Source organism: Martes martes (assembly GCF_963455335.1).
Source record: "Martes martes genome assembly, chromosome: 3".
Taxonomy (NCBI): domain Eukaryota; kingdom Metazoa; phylum Chordata; class Mammalia; order Carnivora; family Mustelidae; genus Martes; species Martes martes.
In genome coordinates, this window is record NC_137890.1 from 161984582 (window position 1) to 162011693 (window position 27112).

Consider the following 27112-nt stretch of genomic DNA (forward strand, 5'->3'; position numbering starts at 1 on the left):
TCGAACCCCACATTAAATATAATTTGTCCTGTGTATAATTCAAATGCTTTTTTACAGTTTTGCTTCAGAAATTATTGGACTGTAAATAATCCAATTGATTCACAAATGGTTATGATTTCTGGACAGTAATGAAGCACATTCAGAGATCCTTGCAGTATTATACCACCTAATCTAGAAATTGTTTTCCAATATAATAGAATTGTTTTAGTAATAAATTTAACAGTTAATTAAGTGGGCCTAATGTCACATTTTGTAGTGATTTAATTAAATATTCATTACTATTAAATCTGGTGGTTTCTTTAGGAATTTTGGTGCTCTTTTTACTTTTAATATCCAATATTTGTGTAGGTCCCTGAGAAACTCATAGGCTTCAGCATTGTCGGTATGACACTGAAAAGAGAAAACAAGTCCGATCATTGTTGTGATGGTTTTGTGACCAGAGAAAAAAAAATTGGCAGGCCGCAAAAATCTACTCTAAGAGTAAATATTCTCTCTCCAGTTTTCCTCTCAATGAGACTTGTGTAGCTTTGAATGAGACCCAGTATCCAATAATCATGGACCAACGTCCTGGTGTTATCTGCAGGGCCAAGGAGTAAAACTGTTGATGCTGGACTAATTGGTAATTCTTCTTGGAAATACTGGAATTCTGGTGGAAATCTAAAATCCAAAGAAAAGTGAGGTAGAGAAATGATGAGTAGAGTTTATGATCCAATGGTGCACATAGAATGACAAGACCCATTGCATAGAGGAGAAAGGATTGCACGCAGGTAGAGTTAGACGTGCCTTTTGTATTCCTTCTAAGTACTGAAGAACTGAGATTTTCTTATCACTTTTTCTACCTTCTTATCTGAGAGAATACAAATTGTACTGTCTATTGTACAGGGATGCCTTAGACCCTTCAATGCATGGTATGTTTCTTACAGGGAAGCATAGCACAGTGTAGCATTAACAATTTGGGGTTTTTTTTTTGACAGCCTCTTTTATTTTAATATATAATTTCTGAAACACCCTTAGGATCTTCATCACTTTACCTGAATACAAACAGGTGCTTTTGTCTTCAAAAATACTTCATTTCACATTAAAATAAAATCATAATATATGTGTATAAAGCAATATATTTTATCTACTTAACAAGGAACATATGCCTCTTAAAATCATTACATAAAGAAAATCCATCTATCAAGATATAAATTCAAAAAGACATATCATGATTTTTATCAAGATCAAATGTATATTGCCGGGGGATAGAAATTTCACTTTGTGTTATGATATCAAAAATAGAATAAACAAAAAAGCAAAACTAGAATAAAATCCTCTCATCACTGATATAAGGAATGAAAACATAACAAAAATAATTTAACCTGTTTCTAAAATGTTATCTTTCACTTCTAAATAACAAAGGGGAAGAAAATAAAGATTAAATTTTATATGTCACCCACCTTATTAATGTAAAAATTCCTTATTCCTAACAAATGAAAATCAATACTAATGACGTCTTCTGTTTATACCATTGGTTTTTGTGCTTTATTTAAGAGCAAGCATCTTGAGACAAAATTTGGTCCAATATAATTTGTTCCTTAGAGCAGGTTCTACTTCAGTGGCCCTGGACCTATGCTTCTGTCTTGAACCACTATCCATTATAAACATAAGCAAAGCAATAGGGATATGGGCCTAGGAATAAGATTTATTTAAGAGCATGCCTGGTCAAGTCCACATGGTAGACTTCAATGTGATCGCCAATAATGGCCATGTTTGTTCACTCTATAGCAGAACAGCTGGAAGTCTCCAAGATCCTGGGAGGAGGTGGTGACATGAGGTCAAAACTATTTTCAAAGAAGTACTAAGTAAGATGTTTGTTGCTTTTCCCAGTGTGTTGACGAATTCACTGAAAGTCTAAAAAAACCAATGCTGGATAAATCTGCTGTTACCTTAGCACATCAAAGCAACAGCACCAAATTCTAGTAATCACGTATTTTTCACTGCCACACAAACTTGAGTATTTGGCAGATATTTTCTCAAAAATGAATGAAGTAAGTCGATTGCTTTAAGGAAGACAACTGACAGAATTTGTGGACAATGATAAATCTGAGCTTTCAAGCAGGAACTAAAATTTTGAAAAGCTTGTATGCACCACTGTGAGCTTGACAGCATCCTAATACTTAAAGTCTTCTCTTACGAGATCAGTGGTGATATTAATTAATGTGCTGTATTGATTTTTATAATGAAATGTGTCAACATATGGAAGATTTGCATGACTTTGTGAACCGATACTTCCTAAAAGCATGATGTTATAAATCATGCATGGATAAAAGACCCATTTAAACTGCAAGATAGACCAATGGATTTTAATGCAACAGAACATGATGAGTTTATTGATATGTAATTAACCCTTATGAAACTGCTATCCTTTGAGTTTGGGTACGATATTAAAGAAGGATATACACAACTATATGAAAGAGCTATTAATAAATTCCTCCTTTTTTCAGTTACACATCTATACAAAGCCAGATTTCCTTCATATGTTTTAACGAAGGCAACATATCACAACAGATTGAATCCAAAGCAGATATAAGAATCTATGCTCTATTAAGTCAGACATTAAAGAGATTTACAAACATGTAAAATTATTTTAATCTCTTCACCATTTGTTATAATTTAAGAAATATGGTTATTTTTCATGAAAAAATGTTATTTATGCTAAGATATAATGGATTTATTATTTTTATTGAATCATTTTTAAATTTTAAATTTTAATTTCTAATATGATAAGGATTGTTATACTTAACCCGTATGTTAAATTTAACCTCCACTCCAGGAGACCTCTTTGGAATTCTCAATAAATACTAAGAACATAAGGGGTCCTGAGACTGAAGAGTTTGAGAACAGTTATTTTATATAAAACTGCCAGCACCCAAAGAGTTCCCTTAAAAAGGTAACTTTTTATGCAATTAATATGCCATTGGAGTATTAAAAAAAATGAAACAGAGGAAAATACCATGCTGAAGCACAGAAACATGGGAAAACCTTTGAAAACTTCAGGGGATTTGGGAACAACCAGTTTTGAAATGCTGCCCTAGGAAAGTCTCTTTGGCTATGTCCAAGGAACGCTATTACCTGCCTGTGAGACCTGAGGGAAGTCATCCAAATTCTCAGGACACTTTTAAATCACTTATAATAAGAAGCAAGCTCCAAGACTCACCTATTGATTCTTTGACATTCATAAATGAAATCTGTTGGAATAATTGAAATGCTCTCAAAAATAATCTTGATCGATCATGAGCTTAGTTTACTAAGGTCACTGCTTTTATTCCTCCTTTCTTTTTTTTTTTTTAATACTTATTTATTATTTTAGAGAGGCAGGGAGTAGGAGTGGGTAGAGAGCAGGAAAGGGGGGGAAAGAGAAGCAGATCTCCTGCTGAGCATGGAGCCCTATGTGGGGCTTGATCCCAGGACCCTGAGAAATCAAGTCAGTCATTTAAGTCACTGAACTACCCAGAGTCCCTTATTCCTCTTTTCTGATCTACTTTCTGTACTTTATTTTTGTGACAGTGTTGTTAGGATTAAGCATAACAAGTCTGTCATTTGCTAAATTTTTCTAAAATTTTCTAAAATTATTGGTACAAGTTTTGGCAGTAAATGGTAAACAGGACAAAAAATATTTTGAAATTCAGTTTAGGAGAGGTAATGGTCATCTGCCATTTTCACCTGTCCAGAATCCATTCACTCTAATTTTTCTGGAATAGCAGTTTGAATTTCCTTTGAAGAACAATCTTCATCGTGCTCCCTGCTCTGTAGAAATTTGGCTTCTTCCTCCGCCTCTGCCTCCCCTCCCCCTGCCATCGTGCTTTCTCTCAAATAAATAAAATCTTAAAAAAAAAAAAAAAAGCCAGGGTAAAGGTGAATTATTTATACACTTCTCATTAATAAAAAAGCATATTCTTCCATTTTTTCACTTTTTCCAAGTTTCCAGCAAAAAGACGAAAATACATTGACCAGACTTCAATGGAATTTAATATTAACAAAACTAAGGAGGGGAAAAATGTAGTGCCTGTTTTGGACAGCAGGTGGGAGTGCTTTGATTTGGTATGTATTCTGGTAGGCTGACAAAGCTTCCAGAACTAGTCTCTGTAAATGCCCAGCCTAAGTCAGACAGAACCTTCTTCTTTGTAATGTCTACAAGGCTTTTCAAAGAAACAGGGCATTCTTTGTGGATGCTGTTGGTGCAGCATACCCACAGGGCTTTTCCAAAGAAAGCCAACTACTGACAACTGGGAAGCAATGTCGGGGGTCTCCTCTGAGAAAGGCCACATGGTGGATCCATGCTCCCCACAAGGAAAGCTACAAGGAGCTGTCACTAGAGTCAACCATAGAGCCAGTGCATTGTCACTGTGGTTCTCAAACAGGATTAATCTATTGAGAGGCAAGTAAGTGAAGTTACCTTCTGTGCTATCTGAATTGTTTATGCCTGGTTCACTAGTTTTCCCCAAGAGAATCAGGGAGTACACAGAAATTCAGAATTTTCTCTAATAAGAACGAAATTACTCTCAAGTCGTATTTTTTCTCACCAGTCTTCAGGGTATCTGGATAGTATACAACATCATGGTCTATGAACATATTTAGCAGAAATCCAGTTTAAGAGACTGTGCGTGTGTGTGTGTGTGTGTGTGTGTACTCACACAGAGAGTTATACATGGCATATGATAATAAGTTAGCTAACTCTGCAAATTGGATCACATAAGACCCAAGCTTGAAAGCTGTAAGTGGCTGCACGCACACGCACACGCACGCGCACAGACACACACACACACACACACACACACACACACACTCACAGAGAAGCACCAACTAGTATCATCAAATTCCTTGACTCCATACTGCTCTATAACTTAAACCAACCATATTGATAGAAAAAAAAATTAGAAAAAGAATATAAATGGTTTAGAGAGAACCCAGTAAACTGCTGCAGAACCAAGTCCAGCATCCTGTCGTACTGGGTCAGGGCAAGAATGCTCTGTGCTGTTTGAAATCAACCCCATCAAATGCAGATAGAAGGTCTTCAGAGGCAGAGGTCATCTGTCATCACCACATACCGTGCTGTTAAACAGATGTTCTCACTGGGAGAAGTTTGCTGAATGAGAAAATGAGGGAACTAAAGAAAAACAAACGCACATAATATGTTGCTGGGTTTTTTGTTTTTTGTTTTTTTTCTGGGCGGGGGAAGGGTGACATGCTGGCTCAGGTGTTCTAGAACGAATTTTTACATAGATCAAAACAATCAGTTATAAGTACCTCTCAGTTATAGGAACAGAGGAATTTCATGGACTAGAGAGCAGAGAAAACATTTCTTCTTTGGATTGATGAGGCAGGTTATTTGGGGCAGCATACTTATCTTCATAATTCTGTTTCCCTTGGTTTAGGATGATGATACATTAGCTGACTTGGTAAATCTGATCACACAACCCCCACGTTTAAAATCCATAAATGGCTTCCTGTCATTCTTAGGTAAGACCAGAATCAGCGATGTGTCCAGCCCGGCCGAGCCCTCATCAGGCCCTCGGCTTCCTCGCACCACACCGCGCTCTTGTACCTCATCCACCTGACACTGCTGCTCCCGTGTCACCCAGGGGCTGTGTAACACACGCAGGAGGAAGTGTGCTGTACTTCTCATTGGCTTTGCTTACAGATTGTGATTACGTTTTTAACTTTTGTTGTTAACGGCAATCTCCCCCAACGCCACATACGTGCTCAATGCTTGATAACTTCATATCGAAAACAATTAGCTGGATAAATGAATGGATGAACACATTAATGAATTCACGAGCACGGAGGTGGAAAGAGGGAAACCCAGTCTAATTAAATCATGGGAAGAGAGCTGTACCTAGGGTCAGAAGCCTGAAATCTACTTCTTGGCTTGAATCTGCTACATACCAATGGGTCTGGGCAATTCACCTGATTTCTCTTGAGCATCTTGAGCAGTTTGGTCACCTAAATAATCAGGTCTTAACACCAGGTCACAGATACATAGGTTCTTGTGAAGATCAAATGAGATAGCACTTATGAAAATATTTTAAATCTAACACATAGCATATAAATATAAGGTATTATTTTATTTTATTTTTTAAAGATTTATTTAATCTCCCCATGTCTGCCTTCACAGGGGCTGAGATAGGAGGAAGGGGTTGAGGTGAGGGAGTAGGAAAGGTTTTCACCGACACCAACATGAGCTAATGTTTCTCACTCTCTGGTAATAGGGATGGAAAGGTGGTGAATATCTTTCTTCTTGGGGTGCTTTCAGGTATACCCAGAAGGCCCCCCTTGACTGGTTGTCTCTCACCTACGGGTCCCCTTGCTGTCTGCCCTCTGGACATCCTGTCAGGCACCTTGAGCCATGTCCGTCAGAGTCCCTACCACTCTGGGCAGTCACATGACCGAAGCCTCCCCCAGGTGGCTCTGTGGCCTAATCTGGTCCATGGAAACACACTTTATGCACATCTTTAACACACCTCAGTGGCCAGAGAGTTACCAGCCAGGCAACCTTCTGCTCTGTGAGCAGCGGCCATTCAGCTCATCTTTTGCACTTTTATTTTATTATGTCTCCTCAATGACTAGAACCCAGTAGTGAGATTTCCAGGTAGTCCCATCAGTTTCCCTCTCGATTAACCACTGGGAAGTTTTCTATCAAGGATGGAAATCTCTCTCTCATTCTCTTTCTCTTTCTCTCTCTCTCTTTCACACACACACACACACACACACACACACACACACACTCTATCCTCAAGTCTCCCTAATACCTAGTGTCTAGCCTCTCAGCCTGCAACCACTTTGCTAGGCTAGAGATGAGAGTTCACTTAAGGACAACAAAATTCATTTTGCTCACTTTCTTTTTTTTTGCAAGTTCTGCTTCTGTGATCTAACTTTCTGCCTTGCAGTATGAGAGTAATTACCTTGTATCATTTTAAAATTATCCTTCTGCATGTTATACCCTGTTTATTTACCTTCAAACCCTGTAAAGACACGTTCTGGCTATTTAAAATGGTTAACTCGCCCCACGTGCCCCTTTTCTGGTTGGTTTCTTAAAGCCATATCACCAGTATCAGCAGAGATACAAACAAAACGTTTTCTCTGGTGATCACAAATTCTAGCAGGCAGAAGTCACAGTTTTCCACAGAGAAATAAAAGTGGGCTGTTGGGGATATGACTTACATTGCTCTCTGAAGGCTCTCCAAATGAGAATTCTGTTATGTGTTTACTACGAGAATTAGGAAAGAGCGTTAAACTCTAGAGTGTGAAAATACTGCGCAGAACCTAGCAACGGGATCTGGCCGGTGTTCCCGGAGGAAATAACCAATGCACCCAATTATAACTGAGAAGTAGAGCAGATGTGGAGAGCTGTCTTCTGGTGCCTAAGCCCACGGTACAGAATGACAGCCTAGAGGGTCGTAGACGCTAAAGCCCACAGCTGCTCAGGGCTGCTGGGAGCCAAGCAGGAAGTTAGTCAACATCCTACAGCAAAGCCCAGATTACGGCAGGGGCCTGAACTCTACAGATTGGTTGTTTGTGCTTGCTGCATAGTAAAAATGAGAGAGAACGCATGGCTCCTAGCAACACAAAGCTTGACAGCACAACCACGGCAGTCAAAAATGATGCTTTGAAACACGGGACGGTGAAGCAAAAAGTGAAGATCATTTTTTACTCTGACTTTCTGTATTTCAGGGAACATGCTCTACTAATATAATCATCACAATAAAGCATCTCCGTCTGAGGGGAAAATCAGCAAATCTGAAACAAACCGTGGTATCCATTTCAGTTAATTATTTTAGGCTACACCCAAACTCAGTGACCGAAAGCAACATTCATTTAGTTTTGTTCATGAGCCCATGAATGGGTTGAGGGAGTCTTCTGGTCTCGGCAGGGCTCACTTGTCATCTGTGGTCAGCTGTGGTTCAAGGAGGTGTTTCCGCTTTGTCATATTATGCTTTCTCACATGTTTGGGGGTTGGCAGGCTGAAGACTCTTGGCTTTCCTCCATGTATCTCCTCCTCCCACAGGCTAGCTCTGGTTTGTTTATGTTGTGGTGGTAGGATTGGAAGAGAACAAGTAGAAGCATTCTTGAGGCTGAGGCTCAGAACCGACACACAGTTCCTTTCATCTCATTCAACTGGTCAGGACAAGACCCAAAGCTAACCCAGATTCAAGGAGTAGACCTTACTTCTTGATAAGGAGCTCTGAAAGCACATTGCAAAGGCTGTGGATGCAAGGAAAGGAGGGTACTGGGACCATAATGCATCCCAAAAGTGCCAGACCATATGAAGAAATGGAAAAAAGAGAAGAGGATATAGTTCGGGAATTACATAGCCATATCAAAATGTTTAATACTAATCAAGTTCTAAAAGCAAATCTTTTTCAGCCACACTTCAGTGAGTGAGCTCTAGGGAACACACTACCCTTCTTACTTTCTAGCACTTACTTGTCATGCCAGTAACAAATGTAGTATCACTTTCTCCAGGAAGCCTGTCTGAATCACCAGAGAATAAATCATGTCACGGTGCCTAGTATTTCCCCCTCATAACATTTATTAGAATCTTTTATTTTATTTTCTGTCTTCCCTGTTAGACTATACACTGGGAATGTGGGTCTAGTCTACCATCGTTGCCTTGCACACTCTGTACCTCTGCACCTCGCCCCTGCAATGACACAGAGGAGAGCTGAATATGTTAGAAAATAAATGCAAAGGGAATGAATGAATGAATGAATGAAAAGATGAATGAATGTCAAGTCAGGTATTTATGGAAGGATATGTGTACATTTGGAGCTATCAATATTTTCTTATGTTTCCCACATCCTTGGCAACATGACTTTAAGTCCCATTCATTGCTACCAAGCAGAACAGAAATGCTGTGAGAGAGATTAAGATTTTTTTGATAACTCTGTATAATGCAGTAACCAAGTCTTAAAGCCTGCACCTGATCCTTTCTCCAAATTTTATGAATATAGACTCAGGGGAACCCCAAAACAGCCGTGGCACTGGCCTAAAATCTTTGTTGGAAAGTGCACAAATAAATGAAGCATGGGCTGTTTCAGTAATAGTGATCCTGGAGCCAGTTACATTATGTGTATCTAGAGAAAACCCTGTATCACATTTGCAATGAGCTGCACTTTCCAAAGGAAACATTCAGTCTTGGTCCTAGAAAAAAAATCTTAAATCTTTACAATAAAATTGAATGGTAACAGAATAAACTGTGGGCCTACTAGCTATTATAAGCCAGCTTTATAACAGGCATTTCTGTGCATTTTTAAATTTAATCTTCATAATGACCTACACAGTGAGATTTCTTGTATCTTTTTTATAAAGATAGAAAAACTGGGGTACAGCAGTGTTACATAATTTCTTCAAATCATTCCCACCAAAATATTAATTTACTACCATTGTTGCAAAGCATGGTTTACTTGCACTAAAAATAACAGGGCGGGGGAGGGGGGACATGGCTGGCTCAGTCCACAGAGCTCGAGACTCTTACTATCAGGGAGTTTAAGCCCCATAATGGCTGTGCAGCCTATTTAATTAAAAAAAAAAGGGGGGGGGGGAACTGTATAGATTTAGTGTTCTGCCAGGAATTATTATCATAAATACTGATCCATATTTCCCAGTCCTGCCACCCAATCTGATGCTGCTCATTTTGTGTGCTTGGGACCCTTCCTGGATATGAAGCACTGAATCCTGAATGTTTTTGAGATATAGCTGCTGGGAGGTTTATCAGCAAAATGAGTCATTGATTCCAGCATTATCAAGTAGAGTATAGTAAATATGCTTCAGAATTTTCAAGAGGAAAACATCTTTCTTAAAAATCAACTGGTAAAAATACAGTATTCAAAGACTACACGTTTGAATTCAATCATCGTTCCCTTTGCTGGATCCCAGTTTTTTGTTGCTTATATTAAATGGCCCCCATTCAGCTACATCTGCTTGGCAGGCATCCAATCTTAAGCCTTTGGTTGACACCCAAATATCTTTGTGATCTTCCCAGTCTTCAAAGAGGTGATCGGAAGGTGAAGTAGAATTGTGGCGGTCTTAGGAATCCTAGTCTAGGGGATGGGTGTGCTATGTGGTCAGGTTGGAACCTGATCTCACCATCCCCAGCAAAAACACCCATGATCCCCACTTTGCCTGAACTTCTCTTACTCTATTCCCTGTCTAAATTCAACTCAGTTCAAGTCCTAGCTCAAATGCCACTACTTAATAAGAACCTTCCCTGTATCACCTGGTATCAGTGATTCTCTCTGCTCTCTCACAAAGACACTTGGAAAGGTGTCTGGAATCATAACGATAACTAGTATTTACTTAATATCTATTGTGCTCCAGACACCATGCTAAGTGTGTTAATACATTACCTCATTTAATTCTCACCTTTAATTCTCAATAGCATCTCATAAGTTAGGTACAATTATCATCTATCTTTTATGATGGAGCTCGGTGACATGATGGGACATACCTAATATTATCAACAGTTTAAAAAAAAAAACAAAAACCGATCTCAAATTTAAATCTAGATCTACTGGATGCCCAAACCACAGTTATACTTCATGCATGCTTTTACTAGTCATATAAAATTCACTCTACAAACATGGCTTGTGAAAAATGGCACATTCCTTTGTTTTCTTTAAATAGAATCAATCCATATATGGTCTTGCTTCCCTGAACTTGTGTGCACAGGACTCTTCTTGGACATGAAGGGATAACTCAGGAATGCGGTGGAAAATATTTCTCTGTGTGTCATGAAAAGGCCCAGAATTGTTCTGCAGAGCAGAATAGATAAGATGGACCTTTTAGTCTTCAGACCACACTGGTCATCAGGAGGAAGTCTCTTCTCTAGGCATTAAGAGCCCCATGAAGTACAGAATTCTATATTTAGGAATTTGAAACCATAAAGCATAAAGTCCAACTTCATTGGAAACTGCCTGTAAACACTAGTCCATCCACCCATCCTCCCAGTCAGAGGCCAGGCCACTTTACCAGGATGCTATGAAAGGATAAGATGATAGTCCTTACTATTCACAGAATGCCACACTTCTGTTTCTCTTCTAAAGTTTTAAAACAAACAAACAAACAAACAAACCAAACAAACCAAAAAAAAAAAAAAAAACCAACACCTCCCTTTTTGATAATCAAAAACTGTTTACTACTCTCGGGGCGCCTGGCTGGCTCAGTCGGCTAAGTGTCCACCTTTGGCTTGAGTCATGACCCCAAAGTCCTGGGATCAAGCCCTGTGGGCTCCCGGCTCAGAAGAGATTCTGCTTCTCCTCCTTCGGCCACTCCCTCTACCCCTTTTTGCCTCCCTGGCTCGTGTGCATGCTCTGCTGGTGTGCATGCTCTCTCCCTCTCAAATAAATAGACTCTTTAAAATAAAAAGCTATTTACCACTCTTTAATCCCCATTCATACCAACAGCACATCCTTCTCAAGGAGCTGCAGCTTCTGAAAAATAAAAGCCAGGAGGGCAGGATGTCTATTGACACCTGCTGTTTCTACTATAACCCAGCCTTTCTGTTTCAGGGTCATTTCTATGCCTCCACCCAATAGGATGTCCCACTGCTTGACTTTATAAGCTGGTAAAGACTAATTGGTAGATTTTAGGTCTTACCCAGTCAGAGGAATTAAACTATTAGATTCATTTTTTTTAACTGAAAATTGAACTATATTTAAAAATTGGGAGAGCTCACATAAGAGCAATTAAATCTTGAGATTTGGGATAAACAGCTCTCATGGTGAACATTAGCTGGCACTGAGTAGCTTCTGGGCCCTGGAGAGGCTCCTGTGCTTCCCAGGTCACCTGCATTTCCATCATTCAGTCAGACGTTCATTGGTATGCAGTGGATTTTCTCTGCAATAGAGAAATATTTTTTCCATGTCTAAGCTCCTAAAAATTGTGGAAATGTATCACTTACATCAAAAGGGCTTCAAGGTTCCAGAAAAATGGGGAAAATGTTTTCCTTTGTGGAAGTCAGGAGCATTCCCATGTACGCAATGTGCAAGCAAAGGATGTCTATTTTGAAGGAGTCCCCTCTCCTAACTCACTCGCTGATGTGACAGCAGCTTGCCTCACACCTCAGTTCGCATCCCATGTTGGACCTCCTCAAGATGGCAGAAACACACATGGTTATCTTTTCAAGATCTTTCCACATAGAGTTTAGACAGGGCCCTTCCGAATTTACTTCCAAAAATACTTCTTCAGTCTAGACTGGCAGAAGTTTGCCTCCATCTTTGCTCAACTTCACCCCGTGTGGAAAGCTATGTATACCTTTCTGCTCAGTTAATAATAATTAATACTATTTTGGGGGTGCCTGGGTGGCTCAGTTGGTTAAGCATCTGCTTTCGGCTCAGGTCATGATCCCAGGGTCCTGGGATTAAGTCCCACATCGGGCTCCCTGTTCAGGTGGGAGCCTGCATCACTCCCCCCACCCCCATCCTCCTGCTTGCACTCTCTTGGAAAAATAAAGAAATAAAATCTTTCAAAAAATTATTTTTTAAAAAGATCTGACATAATCTTAGTTCAAGACTCTAGGTCTCCACTAAGTTTTCCATCTTTTTTCAAGCTTGCACTGATTTTCTCTTCTCTGAATAGTAATCTACAGTAAACAGTAGATAACAACTATACTAATTAATATATGTTCAATATATTATTTATGTTCAATAGTTTTGTGTTATAAAGAAGCATAGTAAGGCCTTTGAGTGGCAGAGACCGTGTTTTGTATACCCTGTGTGTGTGTTTATCCCCCAGAAACCATTACAGAGTGGGATAAAAGCCGCTTAGAAACTATTTGTTGATTGAGTCAGTGATTGAAATCTGAATTTTTGTGAATACTCTATTTACTTGTATAACTTCCACTTTTTCCCCTTATTTTCATGAGCATTTGGGTCCCAGACCTCTCGCGCCTTCAGGAATCACCCTCTGGGGAGTCTCTGATTTACTAAACAACAGTGACTTTAATAGAGTACCACAGCAACCAGTGGCAATGTTAATTAGAACTGAGATCTCCTGACACATTCCTTCGCTTTACTTCAGCAATTCCTCCATTCCTCAAAAGAGCTGTTAAGAGCAGCCATTCCAAGTGGCTAAACTACTTTCGGTAAAGCAGTAGTCTGTGACTGGTAGCAGTTCGTGAGTGTGTGTGTGTGTGTGTCTGTGTGTGTGTGTGCGCGCGTGCGCACTTGTGTAATTGAGAGAGAGAGAGAGAAACCAGAAGCAGAAAGTTGGCAGACCAGGGTATTGACAGATACGGGGGTATGGATAGGTGTAACAGGTGAAACATTCTTTCCTCTGTAGTGTTAGGTGTGGACCTGAGTACCTCTGTTATTTAGGAAGGAGGATTATTGGTTGTAGTTCTAGTGTTTCTGGTAGGGGACAATAACGAACGAACTTCTCTTCACAGTGTGAAGAGAAGGAAGAGAGTAAATGTTGATTTCCTTTCCAAAGCAGCAAGTCCAAAATGCGCCCCTTGCTAGTTACTTGCTTATTCTGGACAAAGACCATCTCACTGATGAGTATCCTTTAGCTAGGGCATCTTTTGGTAAAAACACCAAAGGTGAGTAAACTTCAGATGTTCTCATTTTATACATTTTTTGCTAGTGAAGCTATGACATTTTCTAGTATAGAATTGGCATATTTTAGGTGCTTTCTTTTTAGAAACATTAAAGCTACTAACATAACAAACTCCTTTTTCCTTTTCTTCTTTCCCTCAAAAGAGGTACAGCGGTAGATTCAGTAGATAAAATTACAGTGACCATATTTGGGAACGACTGACTTCTAAAAGTTTAATTATAATGCTCTTTTGAGTGTGTGTGTGTGTGTGTGTGTGTGTGTGTGTGTTTAAGAGAGAGAGAAAGAGCATGAACCGGGGATGGAGGAAGGGGCAGTGGGAGAAGGAGGGAGAGAATCTTAAGCAGGCTCCATGCCCAGCACAGAGCCCAATGTGGGGTTCAATCCGACAACCCCAAGATCATGATCTGAGTGGAAATCAAGAGTCAGACACTTAACGGACTGAGCCACCCAGATGTCCCTTGAGTGTTCATCTTGATAGTTTCTCTGGCACATAAGAAACCCTAATTGACCTTGTTATATATGGGATTCCACATTTTCCCCTGTATTTCAAATTTCTTTTAATATAATAGAGACACAAAAATGTCTTTATCAAAAATGTACCAGAAATCTCTTGTTCTTCCACCTTTTTCTATATCTTTCATCATCTAAGGTGGAGTGTGAGGGAATGAAAATATTTATGTTGTTTCTTCTGGTCAGTAGACAATTTACTGCCCTACAAACACAGCTGAAAGACCCAGGAAAGCAGATTTTAGATGTCGTAAAGCAAAAGATGCTGCGGGAGTTTGCAGTGGAAGAAAGTGAAAGTATGTTATTAATTCTGTTTACACTCTAAATTTCTTGGAAGAGTCACATCAGTGTCAAAAAAAAAATTACAATTTGCCCATTTTTATGTACCTTTACAAATGTTTAGTAAAAGTTGAATTGTGGACCATCTAATTGTTTAATTTTTGTTTATATCACATGTTCTTCTTCTTTTGCCCACACCTTAAAATGTTTGGGTTCCCCAGGGTCTAATCTCCGTTTCCTTCTCGTCTCAGTTTCCTGCTCTTCTACTTAAGAATCAGCCAGTCTTAGGGTTTTAACCACCCCCAAAGTTCTCTAGGCTCAGTCAGTAATATTGCTAAATCTCTTTATCTACACTCCTCTAATTCCAAGTGTCTACTAGATTCTTAATTAGATGTCCCAGAGCACTTCCAACCTAACATAGTCAAAAATTGAGTCCTGACTTTCCCACCCAACCCATGGTACACAGCTTATCTCGACGATAAATGGCCTCCCAGGGATCCCTTCTTGAACCTTAGAGCAATCGTGAATTGTTCATGATGAAAACTGAACTGTATTATACCTATCTTAAAAATATTTAAGTGACTACAAGATATCCATCTCATAATGTTTAAAACCTAACCATGATGTGGCAGATACTGTCCATTGCTTATGTAATGCCGTCTTCCTTTCTCCCTGAGAATACAGACTGTTGCTTTCATTTCCCAATAGAAGCAGAAGCCCTTTGATAACAAGAGAAAGAAGGGTCCTCAAAAAACTCATGGAAATCCCATTCCTCTTCACTGAGTGATGGGTCTGAAGGACATGTTTCCTAGTTTAGACCGACTAGATGAAATGGACTCTTTGCTGAGGCATGATGCTCAGAAATGTCAGGTCATGATCATGGAAAAAAAAAATCATCAAAGGTAGAAGAAGGACAAAATTAAAAAACAAACAAAACAAACAAACAGGAGCGCCTGGGTGGCTCAGTGGGTTAAAGACCCTGCCTTCGGCTCAGGTCATGATCCCAGGGTCCTGGGATCGAGCCCCGCATCGGGCTCTCTACTCAGCAGGGAGCCTGCTTCCCTCTCTCTCTCTGCCTGCTTGTGATCTCTGTCTGTCAAATAAATAAATAAAATCTTTAAAACAAACAAACAAAAACAAAAAACAAAAAAACAGAAAGTCCTTTTGTCCTCAAGGACATCATTCAGCAATTGTAAAACACCTAGAGCTGCCTCCCTCCAGATCAAGTGTTAGGGGAGTTAACAGAAATCGGTATTACTTAAGCCACTGCTAATTGGCATTTTGTTGCTGAAAGCATTTCAGCATTCTTGCTTTCTGGTACCAAGCTATTCTGCAATTTCTTCAGTTTTCCCCCACCTTCCCCTCCAAACAAACTGTTATGCTCCATCTCATAGAATTTTAGGTGTTCATCCAGAAGGCAGACTTCTTCTCCATCATCCTCCTGGGGAGCCGCTCCCAAGGTTTCAAGCTTTAGCTCAAATGTTACATCCTCAAGCAGTTATTACTTTACCCACCCAAGCCCCTTGATTGTTCTTGCCAAAATCATATAATCCCAGGAAACATTAAGTGATTTCCCCTTTGTTTCACATTTGTGTTTCTTTTAACTTTGAACACCTGAATGCAAGGATGTCTTATTCAACACTGTGATCTCAGACACTAGAACAGTGGCTATTATCTAATAGAAATTCAGGTAATGCTTTTTGGTTTTATATGTCTAGTCATAATAGGAGTGGATATTATTCATATTTTTGATCAAACTGGTACAAATTTAAATAATTAAAAAATACTACGAATAAGCCCAAGATTAATCCTAAATCCCAACTGAATCGTGAGGTCAACCTTAAGGAGAGGTTCTTTTTTTCTAAAATATAATTTGTTCCTATGTTTCTTTTCCTTTTTGACAAAATGCACATATCTTCTCATATACCTATAGCTATTTATACTTTACTAACAAAAATAAATTTTTACTTTCTGCTAAATTCACTTGTCTCTTTTCCAAGATTTTATGGCTCCATCATGAAATAAGTTACATTTTAAGTCTGGGAAAGATACTGCTCTGTCTCTGCCGGGGTCCTATTCTAGAAACATCCCTTCCCAAATACAGAGATCATTCATCCTGTTCCAATTTTAACTTGTGCATAACTGCCAGAGAGTCCACAGGCTAAATGCATGTAAATTGCTTTCCAAGATGAGTATCAGAGTTGAAAAGAACATTAAAGGATTGGTCTTTTCTTCAGAACCCTAACATTCTTAAGGGATAGAAACCTGAAAACTACAGGAGGTCACTTGATTATTTGTTTTTTGTTTTTTTTTTTTTTTTCCTCCAATTGACAGCCCTCTGTGAGTCCATCATGTAGACTAATCACTTCAGAGCAAACATATGCTGCTTTTAAACACTTGATGCTTAGATAGATATTTATCTATTAACAATGCAAAATTGCATTGCAGATTTTAATCTCAAATGGTAACATCTAAAGGTGTATTTGATTAAAACGTTCTAACTCTTCTGACTTAGAGCTGGAAACTTAGCAGCAAGCCCACGGTCCAACTATAGCATTCAGATCATCACTCTACATGCTTCATGATATCTACTCTCTCTACTGCCTTCAGACAGTTTTTGTTACCTATATATCCTCACTTTCATTTTCTGTTTATTTTGTCCCAGTTGCCTAACATCATCTCTGAAGCACAGGAAACATAAATTCCAAATCACTTAAACTTTATAAATTAAAAGTGCTTTCAATGAGGCCTCTAGATGCTTTAGATGAAATTTAGTATAAGATGTTCTGAGCCGTTATTGCTGCTTCACCGTACAGCTCCAAGAAGCACCGTTCACTTCTCTACTTCCATGTGGATAATGCTCCCTGGAGTGGTATAACACATTGTCTCATCCCTTGGTATGAAGGGCTGCTTATATGCTGTCTCTATGAGTAGGAACAGCCACATCTGTGGTTATGGTCCTCTAAGTGATAAAGGCAACTGAAAGACCATTATCTCTCTTACCTGAGCTGTGGTTTCCTGCTAACAAAGTGGGGCTCACAGAACATCTTCCCAGTCTACTGGTAACCACAGGCGGTCCTGGTGTTCCATCCCATTCCTGAGCTTTGATAGGCTCTCTGGAAGATGCCCCGTGATGACCTCTCTCTTTGCTGTCCAACTTTGGTAATGGCTCCGTGCTGTGGCTTCGGACTTTCAGTTCCTCTGTCGATTCTGTGTATTAACCAGAATTACATTCTGTTAAACCAAAGTTGAATCCTTCCCAGATTCCTTTAAAACATTAAAGCGCGATTTTCTCAAATGTTTTCAATATATTTGGTGGGGGGGGCACCCGGGTGCTCAGTTGTTAAGCATCTGCCTTTGGCTCAGGTCATGGTCCCAAGGTCCTGAGATCAAGCTCTGCATTGGGCTCCCTGCTCAGTGGGAAGGAAGCATGCTTCTACCATTCCCTCTGCCTGTGTTCCCTCTCTTGCTGTCTCTTCCCCTGTCAAATAAATAAAAATAATGCATATATATATATATATGTGTGTGTGTGTGTGTGTGTATACACACACACACACATATATATATATATGTTTTTGTCAACTTGGGAGTGTGTTGGAGATTACAACATTTAAATATAACAGATGTGCAAGTTAATATCATTGGGAAATAGTTTTCTCATGGGAAGAAGAGAACCTAAATGAGTCTTCAGTCTTCTAGTAACTCTGGTGCTCAACTTCAAGGAAACTTCTTAAAGAGCATGTTAGACTCACTGTCTTCACTGTCTCATCTTCCATTCATCCTGCCACCCACTCTGAATTCATGAATTCAGCCCACCACTCTGCTAAAACTGCTCTTGCTAAGCTCACCTAGTGCCTTCTAATTGGTAAATTTAAAAAACATTTTTTAAGACATTTGACAACTCTTTGATTACTCTCATTTATAACTTCAATTCTTTTGGCTCCAATAATGGCCCATCTTCCAGGGTTGTGTTCTACATCCAACATTACTTCTTTGCCATTCTCATGTTCCTTCCTCCATGCATCCCTTATGTGCCGTCCCCAAGATGTGAGCTTAGCCACCATTCTTCTCATTCTATATACACTCTTCCTGTGATTTTTATCTTCCTGGATTGTGAGTGATTTCTAAATAGTTTATCACAATCCTGGATCATTATCCTTAGCTTTAACTCATTTATCCAATGGCCTGCTGGGTGAGTCCATCTGGATGTCCCATGGATAACACAAATTTAAACATTTCAGATCTTGGACTAACACCACTTCTCCCTAAACCAGCAGTTCCTCCTGTCCTGTCTAGCCAATCACCCAAGCTAGATGCTTGTCTTTCCTTTTCTTTAACTGTTACTTCCCAACTCTATCAGTCAGCAGAGTCTACAGATTTTATTTGTGAATATCTCACTTTCCCTTCTATTGTACTTTGTATCACATCTACCTCAATTAGTTTGGTTCTAACTCTAATCATTGCCCTTGAATTATTGAAGCTTGTCTCCTATTCTCTATCCTTGTTTCTCTGAAGTATGAGCTCCATATACTGTCAAAATGATCTGTTTAAAATGCAAATCTAGGGGTGCCTGGGTGGCTCAGTGGGTTAAAGCCTCTGCTTTTGGCCCAGGTCATGATCCCAGGGTCCTGGGATCGAGCCCCGCGTCGGGCTCTCTGCTCAGCGGGGAGCCTGCTTCCTCCTCTCTCTCTCTGCCTGCCTCTCTGCCTACTTGTGATCTCTGTCAAATAAATAAATAAAATCTTTAAAAAAATAAAAAAAAAATAAAATGCAAATCTAACCAAGTGTATTTTTCAGCGAATGATTGCAATAGCCATTCTGTTACACAGAATATACAGAAGTGCTTAAAAACACATGTAGTAAAGATGGTTTATGAGTGATCACCACTTGCTATGTTCTAAACAGTGTTATCTCTGGGAAGGGATGTGATAGCCACTCTCTAATGCACATAGAGAAGTGTTTAAACACAAAAACAAACAAAAAATGCAAACCTGTTTATAATGTTTATAAAGCCTTAACTAAAATCCTTCCAGAAGCCTCCTTTTACCCACAGAATTATGTCTAATCTCCTTATTATGACCCACAAGATTCCTACTGTCATTCTTCCTTTCCTCTTCAACTGCATCATTTTCCACATGAACACTGTACTCAAGGAACACTACCAGATTGGTTCGACCTTCTTCCTCCCCACTCCACTTCTAACTCAAACAAGGCTGTTTTTGTGCTACTGTCTTCTCCCTCATCTGCTTTGAAGATTTTTGTATCTTGTCTTTGTTCCTCCTGGAAGGCTTCTCAGTCACGGTCACTCACTTTTAAGTATCCTCCACCCATATCGCCACCCCATGCTAGGATTTCCTCATCTCTGCATTCCATATGTCTGCTCTTCCCAAAAGGTCCTGGGTTCTTGGAAGCAGGGGCTAAGATTTGTTTTGTTTCATTGGTGTCTTTGGCACCTGGCATACTGCTCAATAGGTATTTAATTAATATATTTATTTAGTAGTTTTCTCAACTCCTCAGGCATCTTTCTGATGTGTGTGGCAAGTACAATGTTCCTAATGGAACAAGAGAATGAAGCGAATGTTGTAAATGTATTAAAGTGACACAAAGCTAATAGTATTTTCAAAAATCTGACTATCTAACAATCACAGGTCGTAAAATTCACCAGGTTGAAAGTTTCATTCAAATGAGGATTCGTTGGGAAAGACTGCAGTGGAAAAAAAAATCACAGAAATGGTTCAGAGAATGCGTATTTTGCTTTCTTTATGTTTTGGTTCAAACACTCAATGACTTGTAGCAGCGTGAGAACACAAATGTCCCACTTTGGTTCCCCACTACCTGAATCTATGGTGCAGAGGCAGACATGGCTTGTGATATAGTCAGAAACCCTAGGTCATCTGAGTGGCCCAGCTTTGCAGCTCTGGCATGGTCATGGGCCAGTAACCCACATCACTGAGCACTGGGTTCTCCTTTCGGAGCTTCATTTTTCTTAACTACAAGATAGAGATAAAACCAGCCCAGTCTAACCTCTCCAATAGTCTACATTTTAAAAAATATTTTTTAAGATTTTATTTATTTGTTGACAGAAAGAGAGAGAAACAGCAAGAGAGGGAACGCAAGCAGGGAGAGTGGGAGAGGGAGAAGCAGACCCCTCACTGAGCAGGAAACCTGACACGGGGCTCAATCCCAGGACCCTGGGATCATGACCTGAGCCAAAGGCAGACGCTTAACTGACTGATCCACCCAGGTGCCCCATTTTAATATATTTTTAAAACTAGGTAGTGCTACACATGTAAAAGATACTATTAATTTAAATAAACTCTAGCCATTTGTTCTTTATGAATTTATTTAATCTTTCTACATCTGGACTAGATAATCGCTGAGAAATTGAAAACGCAAATGGAAAATTGCCAGGCCACATATAAAAATAGAACTCCAACCCATTATCTATATGGGTAATGAGCCCACAAATCCAGTCTACTTTCCTTGAGTCAGACTTATAGGAAGTCAGACAACTTACTATCTCTAACAAACAATCCAGGCAGCCAAACAATAATCCGTGTGACAGTTGGCCCCAAACAGCCAGGATTTACTTAATAACTGATAGCTTCCCTAATTTTTGCTCCTGCTTCCAATATGGGACCCCCGGAGAGAATCAAATCTGCGTTGCCATCATTGCCATCCAATACATAGGATGCCCCCCTGGTTGGCCTTGCTTGCAGCTTCCCATGCCAACAGTCTCCATTTGGGTCCTATCTGAAGTCTAGCCCATTTCCCGCCAAGAATGTCTTCCTTTTCTCCCTGCCTTCAAATCTCTGCAGCTGTAAGTGATGGTGGCTCGCTGCCTTACTATAGCTCTGAATAAATAGCCTTTGTCTGTTCCCATTTGTTTGCTCTTCATTTCTACCACGTTGCTATAGTTCCTTCCAGCTCCAAGAAGCTATACAGTTGTGTAAACACATGTCATGAATATTATTCTATGAGAGAAAACTTAAACCAAGAGGGTGGTCTTATAATAACAACCTCAGAAAGACTCCTGGCCTTTAAATGGGCCTCATATAAGCCTGAATCCCAGTTACACTAAAATCGAATATAGGAAGTAAAAATATTTAAAAGGTGATACATTCCTGCATAATAATTACAACAAGACAATTTAACTAACACTTGCTTTTCAGTGCCCTGAGTCAAATGGAATAAAACCAGTATCAGAAAAGAACATCATAGACTATTTCCAAGCTGTTTATTCACAGTTTCAAGGAAAATGTAACTGTGGCTTCCAAATGTCACAGCCTCAAAGCCTAATGACCCATCTGTTTCGCTTTACCTTCTCTTCCAGATTTCGAACAAAACATTGAGATGCTTGCTTTTATTATCAACTTCTGTATTTTTTTCCACTACCAATATTAAGCATTTACTATCTTTCCCTCTCACAGACAAACACAGACGCGCGCACTCACAGTCCTCTCCCACTGGGACTGAAACTACCAAACTGAAAAATGCTTATACATAACATTGGATCCAATCTCCTTCCTGCGGCTTTGGGTAACATTTTAAATATGAAAGGCTGAGGATGTGTGTCAGAGCACCTCCACCAGCATCAGTTTCTTTGTTCTTATTCAAATTACTTGCATACACAGACTGGGGAAGTGTCACTTAGGTCTCCAACCTCAACTAAATAAAAGCCCAATTCAGCTTTGGAAACAAAAAGGAGTCTTTTTTCCTTCTTTGTTTTCAGGCCCCAGAGGTTAGACTTCAGTGAATTTTGGCAGATTTATTTAGAGAACCTTGAACAAAAGGATGGAAGAAATCGTGCTACTTGGACTCGTGTGTGGATATACCTTAACATCTACCTCCCAGACCGAGGAGAAAGCTGAAAAATCTGGAAGAAAATCGTAAATGTACTATTGAGAATTTTATTTGGGAATAAATCTAGTTTCCTACATAGATTCATGAGAAGCTTCCTATAAAACGCATTTTCTAAGTAAAATACTAGGAAAATCTTCAAAATAGCTGTTGCAAATAAACAAATGGAGAGCAGACAATCAGACTAAGAAATATATACAAGAAGACAGATTGAAACCTCAAAGAAATCTACTCAGAGGATCAGGAGGAATTTATCCCATTCCATATATTTCAATGTTTTCTTAAAGCCTGAAGAACAAAATTGATGTTAGTACCATAAACTTTCTGAACAAGGTCAATCTTAGGCACTGTGGTAAATTTCTAGGTGGGATCTTAATTCTTTCAGATCTAAGTTCTTAGCCTGAGCATGTAGCACGAGGCTAACTACGTGGAAGGTGGTGGTCCTCTGTTCTCCAATGAAGGACTGAATGCCAACTATTGATCTAAAACCTGATGCTCTGTCCTTCCCCCCACTCATGCTCCTGGAGCTTTCTCTCAAAATAAATAAATAAATAAATAAATAAATAATCTTTCTTTAAAATTAAAAAAAAAATAAAGTCTGATGCTCACATTGAAATCTGATCTTGAACTGAAATGTTGCTGTGAGAAATGTATGTAGATTCCATTTCATTCAAACTGTGTGCTTTGCATATTATGGTCTTAAATTTCTTACAGTGTTCACGTTAAAGAAGGACAAGTAAGGATAATAGACTAAGAGCAATCTTTTCATGACCAAAATATTTTTCTTCAGGTTTCCAATTCTATCACACTTCATGCAGCTAATTCTGAAGTTCCTTCTCAGGAATCCCCCTTCTTTATGCTGTATCTGGATTTATACTTTGTCTCTTTCTTCTACCTTATTCCTCCTCTTGCTCTGCATGCCTTCATGGGGGCCCTGGGCCACCTAGAAGGGCTTGGCTTCCCAGGCCTGATGGCTTTTGTCACCAGATCTGTTCCCCACCAGATGCTGACTTTTCCCAGTTTCTCTGACTCATTCTTTCTCATCAACATTTACTCGCTCAACAGAAATGTATGGAGGAGGGACGTGGCTCAGTGGCTTAGTCCAGTGGCTCAGTTGGTTAAGTGTCTGACTCTTGATTTCTGCTCAGATCATGATCTCAGGGTCATAGAGTTGAGACCACTTTGGGTTCCATGTTCAGCATTGAGTTTGCTTATCTCTCTCCTTCTGCTTCTCTCCTCTCCCTCTCTCTCTCTCTCTCTCTCAAACAAATAAATAAAATCTTTGAAAAAAAGAGAAATGATAGAGAGGATTCTTGTAAGTCTCCAAAACTGGAAAATCCCTCTGAAGCTCTAGAGACAAAGAAAAAAAACACTATTATACTGATGGACCTCTGCATATGGCTATCTGGTGGGCCACACACATTAAAACTGACAGTATTATCCTCTTTCCAGACTTGCTTCCTTTCTGGGTAGGAAGGTCATGTAATTGTTGATTTATATGTCTAGTATGCCCACCAGACTATAACAGCTTCTTAAGACTAGAGACTGTATCTTTCATGTTGGTCCTCAGTATCTAACAAAGTTCTCAGTGAGAATAGACAAGATGAATGAATGGAATGCATCCTTCACCCAGGTCAGTCAGCTAATTAGCCTTCATTACCAAATCTAACCCCATCATAAGCTGTGACATACAGCCTCTTCCTCCCACCTCTCCACTCTTACCCAGCACATGGGCCATGCCATGAACCAGTAACCCTCAGTGACAAATATGAGTGAGCTGAAATTGTTTTTGTGAACCCATATATGTTTCTAATTGACTTGCTGACCTATCAAAAAAACAAGTTATTTGCCTGGGATAATGAGTATTTTTTGGAAATACAACCAGTCACACCTGGAGGAACATAAGATCTTTCCCTCTTCCTGTCCCTTCCCTTCCCCTTTCTCCCCTTCCTCCGTCCCTTCCTTCCTTCCCTTCTTCTTTTTTTGCAATATATAAGAATTAACTTGCTATGCCATTTAATTATTTTTATGAACTTCTATATGGTTCAGATGATTTACACAAGAGGCTTTTATCTCTGTGGTTCATGACTGTAGTTATTCCCGAAATTTCACCCTCTCACATAGGGATTCCTTGGTTAAGAATATGGACTCAGTGCCTGGTGACAAAGGGGCCAAAGCTCATGTACATGATGAGCGTTTGAGCTTCCTGCAGACAAAAGGAATGCTTCAGAATCGTCCCCTCATATCGGCCTAATCAGCAGGATCAAAGTGCCTCCATTCTATTCCAACTGCTGAACAATGGAAATAATGAAAGGTGATCAAGGCAGATTAATTAGGCAGAAAAGACAGCACATTTGAAGTGCTGAAGGAGGCACTACACTAAATTGCATTATCAGATGGGTATTAGAGTCAATCATCAAATTTAAAACTGAAAGAGACCTTCGAAATCACAGTTGTATCAGCTCATGAAAAGCAGGGTGTGTGTATGTCATTACTGAGCTGTCCCATGCCTTTGGGAGAGCTCCAGGGAGGGGGACACCTCACCTCATGGGGAAAGTTTGGCTCCCTTTTGAACATGTTTAATTGCTAGAAAGCTCTCATACATAGCCCAAGTCGGCCTCCCTCCAAGCACCACCATTAGTTGGTTGTTGGTAGTCCTGTTTCTGGAGCAACTCAGAACTAGTCTATTTCTGTTTGAAGCAGACACCCTTTAGAATCCAGAGTGAGACAGTCTGTCTGCTGCTGCTCACATCTTCCTTCTAGTACAAATCTAGAACTCTCACCCTTCCGGGGACACTGGCCTGAACGCTAATTGCATGTCATGGTGTCTTTTATTTTTTTATTTTTATTTTTATTTTTTTTAAAGATTTTATTTATTTATTTGACAGACAGAGATCACAAGCAGGCAGAGAGGGAGGAGGAAGCAGGCTCCCTGTCGAGCAGAGAGCCCGATGTGGGACTCGATCCCAGGACCCTGGGATCATGACCTGAGCCGAAAGCAGAGGCTTTAACCCACTGAGCCACCCAGGTTCCCTCATGGTGTCTTTTAAAACTGTGGTCTCTGGAGCTGGTCAGAGCCAGACAGTCTGATGTGGTTTTCCTATGAGTTCAAGTGAGCACCAGGGTCCTTTCCTTACACGTCCGTTATTCCATCTCCCAAGTCTCCAGGGAAAAGAGGGCATGGGCTCCCATGTTTCCACAACAAAAGGGCATGAGGGAACAGGACCGATTTTTTATTTTTTATTATTGCTCCTCTCTCATGTGAACTCTGTCATTTGGGTCAGTTCTGTCAATTCCAACATCTAAGGGATGTCACCTCTTCAAATATAAATAGAAAAAGAACCATAGCTCAGGCACCTGGAGAATACATGGTTTTAAATAAAATTGGAAAGAAAGTCCATGTTTGTGTGAAGAAGTTACACAGAGTAAAACCTCCATTTTAATAAGATAGATGAGTGTATTACTTAACAAAATAATAAAATAGATGAGGCACACTGAAGTAGAATAGAATATACAAATAATCCTAATCATTTCACAGGTGTAAAAAGAGCTCAGAACCTTTGTGCATCTTGTTCAAGGTCACACAGATGGCAATTAGCAAAGACCTGATAAACCCACAGGTTTCCTGGCCACTGCCCAGCATGTATCTCTCACAATAAGACTTCGGAACTCACATGCTGACTTATATTCAACAGTTCCTTTTATTATGGTTGCAGGGAATAACACTTATCATAGGGTATGATGATAAACAGAATTTCAAATACCATCTTTGGTCTTAAAAAACTCTCAATTAAACATCTAGATGATTTAATTATTCACCTTTTTTTTTTTTTAAATCAAGGTGTATGAGGATTGTAGAGATACTGCCAAATTAACTCTACTTAAAACACCTTCACTGAAGTCATCAAGCAAATGTTGACATATTTTAGTAACACTTTCTTTAAGAAATTCTAGTACTGCAGGGTAATGAGAGCCACTTTACTCAGAGAATGCAATGTATAGTTTCTTTTGTTCTTGTAATGCAGAAGCCAAGAGGATCTGAGGGCAGAGTCCAGGCAGATGCTGACCAAATCTGTTTGCTTTCTCTGGGCTTGCACTTAAACTATACTTTCCAGCATTCCTTGCAGTGAGGGGAGCCACATAACTGAGGTCTGGCCATCAAAATGAGGGTGGACCACAGGAAAACTTCCCAGTAACTGTGGGGAGAACTTCCCAACTTCCACTGGACCCACTAATGGGTTATCCCAGGCCTGGGACATTTGTTGTGTCTTATGACATGAACAAGAGATAAGTTGTATTGTATAAAGCCACTGAGGTTTGTAGTTACTTTTTATAACAATTGAACTAATGCAGATTTTAACCGACAATAGTTCTCATTTTCCTTCCTAAAAATATAGTTTAAATATAAATTCCTTGACTTTCTACTGAGGACAATATTTTTATTGGCATACTGACAGAAAAATGAGGGGCAGAGAGATTAGTCAAACTGCCAAATACCAGTGTAAGAATTTGGCAGGCAATGCTTCTTTCTTAACTCTAGTTCTAATAAAAATATTTTATAAAATTGATAAATACATTTTTATTGAGTAGTTAATAAATATTTTAAATACTATGGCTTCAATAAAGGTGTGCAGAATGTAGAAGTGGAAGAATCTCTAAAATGATTGTTCAAACAGCTTATATATTTTATTTATATTCATGTGAATGAAGATAATGCCACCCCCATTTTTTCCAAATTGTTTTTCATTCAAAATAGTAGCAAAGAACAAAATCTCTAAGAAGTCATTTTTAAAATAACACCTTTAAAAATATTCACAAATAAAGTAGTGACTATTTCTTTAACATAAAAATAATTTTGATATAAATTAGG

General features: G+C 39.4%; 1 protein-coding gene across 2 annotated transcripts in view; it reads right to left on the reverse strand.

Moving 5' to 3' along the window:
* NYAP2 (neuronal tyrosine-phosphorylated phosphoinositide-3-kinase adaptor 2) overlaps positions 1 to 27112 on the reverse strand; it is a gene marked incomplete at both ends in the record, with an annotated part of 246482 nt that overhangs the window by 46887 nt on the left and 172483 nt on the right. For both annotated transcript variants that reach the window (XM_080799337.1, XM_080799338.1), the window contains one exon: positions 17386 to 17592. In XM_080799337.1, the coding sequence (XP_080655463.1) occupies positions 17386 to 17592 (207 nt within the window). The remainder of the gene's footprint in view (positions 1 to 17385; positions 17593 to 27112) is intronic.